This window comes from Hevea brasiliensis, chromosome 6 (assembly GCF_030052815.1).
Source record: "Hevea brasiliensis isolate MT/VB/25A 57/8 chromosome 6, ASM3005281v1, whole genome shotgun sequence".
NCBI classification, from domain to species: domain Eukaryota; kingdom Viridiplantae; phylum Streptophyta; class Magnoliopsida; order Malpighiales; family Euphorbiaceae; genus Hevea; species Hevea brasiliensis.
In genome coordinates, this window is record NC_079498.1 from 82,860,457 (window position 1) to 82,868,084 (window position 7,628).

At 31.8% G+C, this 7,628-nt stretch overlaps 1 protein-coding gene across 1 annotated transcript; it reads left to right on the top strand.

The window, feature by feature from the left end:
* Positions 1–1,941: 1,941 nt before the first annotated feature.
* LOC110658058 (protein ROOT HAIR SPECIFIC 17) lies at positions 1,942–7,417 on the top strand. Its single transcript, XM_021815528.2, has 10 exons — positions 1,942–2,415; positions 2,557–2,616; positions 2,760–2,850; positions 3,375–3,451; positions 4,070–4,158; positions 4,246–4,435; positions 5,275–5,456; positions 5,748–5,850; positions 5,940–6,271; positions 6,546–7,417. The coding sequence occupies exons 1-10, from the start codon at positions 2,227–2,229 to the stop codon at positions 6,994–6,996; spliced, it is 1,764 nt and encodes a 587-aa protein (XP_021671220.2). The 5' UTR covers positions 1,942–2,226; the 3' UTR covers positions 6,997–7,417.
* Positions 7,418–7,628: the final 211 nt, after the last annotated feature.

A 7,628-nucleotide genomic window follows, 5' to 3' on the forward strand; every position in this document is an offset into this window, starting at 1 on the left:
CTTGCCCCGCCAGAGTAAAAAATGTGGGACGTTCTGTCGACACGTGCGGGGCACGTGAACGGAAGAGGAGAAAACATCCTCTTGCTGGGAAGTAACGAGTATATATATGGGTACGCATAAGTGAATATTACTTATTTATTTATTTGCTAACTATCATTATCTTTTATTGATTTATATAAATTAATTTATAAAAAATATCACTTGACAAAGAGTTTGATTAATTTAAAATTTACTTGAGTTAGTTTCTTTCTAATTTTTAAAATTTAAATTAAAAATGATATTAATATTGATTCTGTTATTTGAAATATTTTAAAGTTGCTTTTGACAAAATAAAAATTATTTAATGTGTTTTGAAGTGCATTAAGATGATTGATCATTTTGATAACGAAAAAATCACAAAAATTAAACAAATTATGAATAATCAGTCACTTAAAATAAGAATTAGAAAATTTATAAAACTGAAGTAATGATATTAAAGGAAAATCTAAGGATCTGGAAAGATTTGATAAGGTTTTTAAAAGTAAAGATTTAATTAGAGTGAATTTCGGTAGAATTTTAGTTTACTAGGTGAATGAAAAAATTTGACTTGAAATTTAATATGTGGCCGATTTGTAACTTAACTAAGGTGATCCTAAAGTTGGAATGAATTCTACACTAATTTTATAATAGTTCATTAAAATAGTTCCTAAAATAATTTTTAAGAAAAATTAGAGTTTGGATATCACGTTCTCATAGGCTAAAGCAAATTACTCGAGATGTTTTAAGAATGATTTTGACAAAATAAAAGTTATTTAATGTGCTACAGATTATTTTAGTGAAAAAAAATTCATTTCTCACTTTTATTAAATATTGAATATAATTTTTATTAAAATTTTTCTCTTTTCACTTGATAATTTAGATAATTTATTTTTTTATACTGTTATACTTTTAACTATTTTTTTTTTTCAAAATCTTTATTTTTATGTTTGATATAGATTTGTTAAATCTTAATTATTTATGCGCATAAATAAATATTATGTTTAAAAGTAAATACTTTTATAAAAAATTTAGAGTTTAAAAATCAATTAATATCTAAAAAGTATAAAAATTATTTCTAGCTTCTTTTTATAATTTAAAAATAATATATTTTGATCTTAAAATAAAATTATAATTAATTAAAAAATTTGTCATTAATAAAATTTTATAACATAATTATAAAAATATAAAATATAAATATATATGTAAATTTATATTATTCAAATAATAAAAAATACGCACATAGAATAACCTAGTTGAGGAGAATTATGAGTACAGAGCACTAACACCGCAAGTTTAGCTACAAGCGTATCAGACATCGTTTTCCTTCTCATTAATTACTCATTAATTACGCAGAAGATAAGAATAGCAAACAAACGTAATATTTTTGTTATCTGTTTTGCATTTTAAAAATATTTATTAAAAACATTTTCATTATAATTAAATAAAAATTTTATAATTTAATTTTTATATTCTAAAAAAATAATTATTTAATTTTTTTTATTTATATAATTTAATCTTTCTATTTTTCTTTATTTACTCTTTAATTTTTTTAATATTATAAATATTAAATTTTATTTAACCCTTTTAATTTAAAAAAATAATTATACAGCTCATTTATTTTTTAAATTTTAAATCATTTAATTTTTTAACGATAACTTACCTTCTTTGAATTTGTCTCTATATTTTTTAAATATTAAATTATTTAGGTTCTAATAATTTTATTTTTTCTTTATTGTATTTTTTAAATAATTAATTTAATTAAATAATAATTTATTCATATCGTTAGACGGTGCGATCTTAGAAACACGTTTTTGTTGAAGATTACACGTGGTTAAATCATAGAGTCTTGAAGCAGTGGATAGAATCAGAGGAGCTCACACCTTAAGAAACGCCCTACACTCATTAGTTTTTGGGCGCGATGAAGTCGAGGTACTAAGAAAGACAAGTTGCGGTGGGCAGGCCATGTCTAGTGAAGGCGATTCTGTTTTTCTTTGCTTTTTCTCTTGTGGGTCATATCTTATACGTAACAAATAAAACAGAAAATCATCAAAAATAAAAAGCTCTCATATTGAAATATAATTTCTTCTTCTTCCTCTAGCTACAACAGCTCCGACTCAAAGGCACCGGCAATTCTTCCTCTTATCAAATGCTTATCTTCCAAAGCTGTTACCAACAGCAAGAGAACAAAAGCTTCTTCCTTTTCCTACAATGAAGAAAAAGAAGAGAGATAGCGGCCGCAGCATCACCGCTGGCATCTACCGGATTTTCCTTATCACGAGGTGGCGCCACCACTCGTTTCATCTCCTCTACGCCTTTTCGTGTTGCCTCCTTCTCTTTTTCGTTGCTTTCTCTCTTCCCTCTTCGCCTCATCCTGTCACCTGCTACCATTACCCAATGGTAATATTCTTTTCCTATGAGCTGTTCCGATTGTTACGGTCTTGATTATGTCACGTATTTTTTTCCTTTATTAAATGAGCTTCGAATTTACGTTTCGCTTCTTTGAATTCATTCTACGATTTTTTTTTTCTGTGACATTAGCCTAAAAAAGCAGTCACAGAAAACTCGACTTCGGATATAACGACGACGTTTCGTATAGCGGTACGGATATGAACTTTTGTCGATTTGTTGTGGAGTGTGACTTTGAGATTTTGATTGTGATTTGGATTATTTCTATAGCCAGCTATTTATGTTCACATTTTCTCTCTTTTTTATTTTTAAAAAATTTTTGTTGGATTGTTCAGGAAAGTGAAGAGACCATAGGGCGTGATTTATGGAGTTCCGGATTATCGAAGTTCTACTATGGTTGCACTAATGGCAGCGATGACTTTCCAAGTATCGAAATCTAATCTTTTGACTTTGAAAGTTTAATAATGTGTTGATATTTATCAGAGGTTTTGAATTTATTGCTGAAGTCATTTCTATATTTAGATTATGGAACTAAGTTTTAGATAATCATTCAAGTTTCTGTTTCTTGTATTTTATTCATGGAAAACAATTTTAAGTAATAACAATAATAATTATTATCATTGCTTTGCAGGGTTTGTCTAATTTTAGAGCTATTCTTCTTGTGATAAATGGTTTTCGACATTTTTTTTTGCTCGAATGGTTTTTGACATTTGACTTTCTCGTTATGAAGACTGAGAATTTTTAATTTTATATTTTCTATTTTTGGGTACTGGTAATAATTTTGGAAAACACATAGGGGATTTATTGAAATGCCGGGGATTTATTGAAATGCCTTTTATTTTATTCATTCATTCCGTTTGGTGAGAAAGTGTGGGCATAATTGCTTCTGTTATTGTAGTAGAGGATTAGACTCACTTGACTTACTGGAGATGTTTTGTTGTATGCTATAGCTGCTGATATGAAAACGCACCACAATCGGTACTTGTTGATTGCTACCAGTGGAGGGTTAAATCAACAGAGGACCGGGGTGAGTCTCTCTCAACTCACCTACTCCTGGGCAACTTAACTGCCGATTTTGTCTATTGAAAAATTTGAGTTCTATTGGTATTGTCACATGGGAGTCATCATGTAACATAGGTCATTTTTGGTTCTATGGTTTTTTTTTTTTTTTTTTTTTTTTTTGCCCTTCTCTGAATTCACTGAAGATCATATATGAAACTTATTATTTGTTTTCTGTTTGTTAAGGATAGAATTGTGTGTGCTCCTTTTGTCACGTTACTTGTCTTGATCATTGATTTATTACGTCTGGAAAAACAATCAACAGTATTGATGTCTTTTTATTCTTTGTAATGGGGATGCACTCCAGATTTTTTTTTTTCATTTTGTCCCTTTGTTTAGATAAGCTGTAGTGAGATACTAGGTTTTATTAGAGTATAGATAGAGAGATTTGGTCAGAAACCCTGTTCACAGTATATAAATGTAAATATATTCTTAGGGGCATCAGATCCATTTAAGTTCTTTGACATTTATAAGTAACCATGATTCTTTTTTCAATGGACAATTCACTGTAAAATGTTGTCATTATAATGGTATGTTGGTCAATTAGTTTTTGACATTGAATTTTCTATAACTTTCATGGCTGCAGATAACAGATGCTGTTGTTGCAGCTTATATTTTGAATGCTACTCTTGTTGTTCCAAAGCTGGATCAGAAATCGTTCTGGACAGATACTAGGTATGCTGTTTTATTCACTTCTAAGTTACAATTATGAAGTTTACTTGCTTTACAGTGTATTCATATGTCATTTGGTGTTTGGTGCAGTGATTTCTCTGAAATCTTTGATGTTGACTGGTTCATTTCATTCCTCTCAAAAGATGTTAAAATCATCAAACAGCTCCCAATGAAGGAAGGAAAAGTTTTGACTCCTTATCACATGCGTGTCCCAAGGAAGTGCACTCCAAAATGCTATCAGAACCGTGTTTTACCCGTTTTTAATAAGAAGCATGTAAATGTAAGTGCTTTCTCTCTCTCTCTCTCTCTCTCTCTCTCTCTCTCTCTCTCTCTCTCTCTCTCTCGTGTGCACAATTTCGAAGAAAATTATCATATGTTTATTTTGATAAAGTAGCATGCTAGTTACGCTTCACCCAAGTTCGGGGGTTTAAATTTTTGTTTTCACTACAGATTTATTGTGAAAATGTTGCAATTTGTTAATGCTCAAAGTCAATGAACAGAAATTCATGTACAGGATCTTGCATATATATGGAGCCTGTAATACTTGCTTAGCAGTGTCCAAAGGTAACAAGAAATGTATAGACATTCAAGTGAAGGTGTGGGTTAAGGTGTCGGTGAAATGGTAATATTCCAAGTTAGAATTCCCGAAAGCAAGCATTAGGGGAGAATGATAGAACTCTAGTTCCATTTGGTTTTCTTGTTGAATACCACGGAGACATTTGAATTGGAAATTTCTTGAAAGCAGCTAAACTTAGGATCAAGCTAGTGATATCTTTAATTTCAATATAGGAAGTGACAGGAATTTGTAAAATCCAAGAAGCTGGGAAGCACCAAACAGACGATAAGATTAGAAAACCCTAAATTTTATATTGTGCAAAGTGGATGTGTAGTCATGAAGTGTCCATAAACACTGTTGAATATTAATTTTTTGTAAAAAATTTGTTTTAGTTTTTAAAATATTTGGGTTAATTTATTCTTATACAGCATTTTTAGAGTATTCTTGAGACTATGCTCATGAACAATAATGATGAATTACTGAGCTTCAATTCTATTTAGGTTCCACTATCCTTCATGTTTATTGAAGAACTGAAATTTGTTGTCAATTGGCTTCTTTTCTAGGCTATACAGCTTGGGAAATTTGATTACAGGCTATCAAATAGGCTGGACATGGATTTACAAAAGTTGAGGTGCAGAGTCAATTACCATGCTTTAAAATTTACTGATTCTATTCTTGAAATGGGTAAAAAGTTGGTTGAGAGAATGAGAATGAAAAGCAATCACTTCATTGCCTTGCACTTGAGGTATGGTCCTTGCAATACTAGATTTTCTTAAAAAACAAAGTTGTAGAAATTTAATAATGTTAAACCTTCTTCTTATATGAGTTGTCTGACTTATTCCTGTCTTTTTCATGTTGCCACGGAAGTCTAAATTGCATATGATGTATTTCTTGAGCTCATTAATTTATTAATGCATGTGATATGTGATTTTGATATTTAATTGCACTAAAGAGGTTTTCTGTTATGATAGATAATTTTATGATATTAATAACAGTAAAGGAGATCATTACTGTAGTTTAGCACATTATTTTGTAGGTTTGAAGCTGATATGCTTGCTTTCTCTGGATGTTATTATGGTGGTGGAGAAAAAGAAAGTATAGAACTTGGTTCAATTCGGAAGAGGTGGTTAAGTTTACATGTAAGACCTCATTATCTTCTTGGAAAGCATTATACATCCTTAACAGTGTATGACATATGACAGAGATGCTTATATATTATTGAATGCAGCAAAAGAACCCTGCCAAAGAGCGGAGGCATGGAAGATGCCCACTAACGCCAGAGGAAGTTGGTCTTATGCTGAGAGCATTGGGTTTCAGAAGTGAAATTCACTTATACGTGGCATCAGGTGAAGTGTATGGTGATGAAGAGACATTAACGCCACTCAAGGCTCTGTTTCCCAATTTTCATTCGAAAGAGACTTTAGCCAGCAAGAAAGAGTTGGCACCATTTTCTTCATTTTCTTCTCGCATGGCTGCACTAGACTTCATTGTTTGTGACGAAAGTGATGTTTTTGTAAGCAATAACAATGGCAACATGGCTAGAATATTAGCTGGAAGAAGGTATGCTACTCATTTCTTTCACTGTAACAAGCCTTTAGCACAGCACCTTACATGATTAAAAGAGAAATGCATAGCATTTTTTGCGTATTTCAGTGCTTACACGCTGCTCAGATACATCCAAAAATTTATACGGATGCTCCTTTGTACTACTGGCTGTTACTAGATGCCATTCGTCCTTACGATTGCTCTCCTAGATTACTTCAATCATGCTTTGCACCTATGGCATTGGCAACCCCTTACATCATCAATTAATTTAATATTTTTTCCACTGCAGGAGATATTTTGGACACAAGCGAACAATTCGTCCAAATGCTAAAAAACTCTACAAATTGTTCATGAATCGACATAACATGACATGGGAAGAATTTGCCTCCAAGGTCCGTACTCATCAAATTGGCTTCTTGGGAGAGCCAAATGAGGTGAAGCCTGGCAGGGGTGAGTTTCATGAAAACCCATCATCCTGCATATGTGAACATTCTGAAGCAAAGGCTGGGGGAGATCTAACTCCTCATAGTCACATGCATGAGGGCAAGGGAGAGGACCACAGAAGGAATGTTGCTAGTGATGTTACTGATGAGCTTGTAACAGAGGATGATCATGAGCAGGATTGGTCAGATATGGATAATGTGGAGAACAGAATTGTTGCTCAAGGAAAGGGAGGTTTGTTTAATAGTACCTTAATCAAGAAGGATCAACCAGAATTGGAGGAGTTATTCTCCGACTGACAGAGGAGACTGTTTTTTCATTGACAGGATTTGGTATTCTTAGCCTTACCAATTTTTCATCAGATTCTTTGGACTTTCATTTCGGCCCTGCCAAATTGAAAAGAAGCACTTTGTATATAAAGGCTGCCAACATTTCGTAAATGGTGGGACATGAAGATTAGCTGCTACATTGAGCCTTCTCTTTAATCTAAAAGCCATTAAAATTTTTGGTTAAAGAATTTTCTTTGTTTCAAGATGGGTATAGAACATGAGCATAAAACATGGAAAAGGCATTACTTGTGTTTTTATTTTTGTTTTCATTTGCCTTGCCTTTAATAAAAAAAATTACTAAAAAAAGCTCCAAACCGGGACGCTTATGCATACCATTTGGAAGGAAAAATGTATTATAAAGCATTTCTCGTGCTGGCATTTTGTTGATGAATTCTTTACTGGTTTCATGGACTCCATTCTCTTTTAAAATTGCTTGGCCTATGACTTCAATGCAGAGTATAACTTAATCAATTTCCAAAACAAGCTAATGGATTTTTTCTTATTCCTTCTCTCAAATTTTTACTCCAAGAAGCTCCATTTTACACACTCATGAACTTCACTAAAATCTAGGTTGTTACGTCAAAGTTTGATCTCCTTTCCTG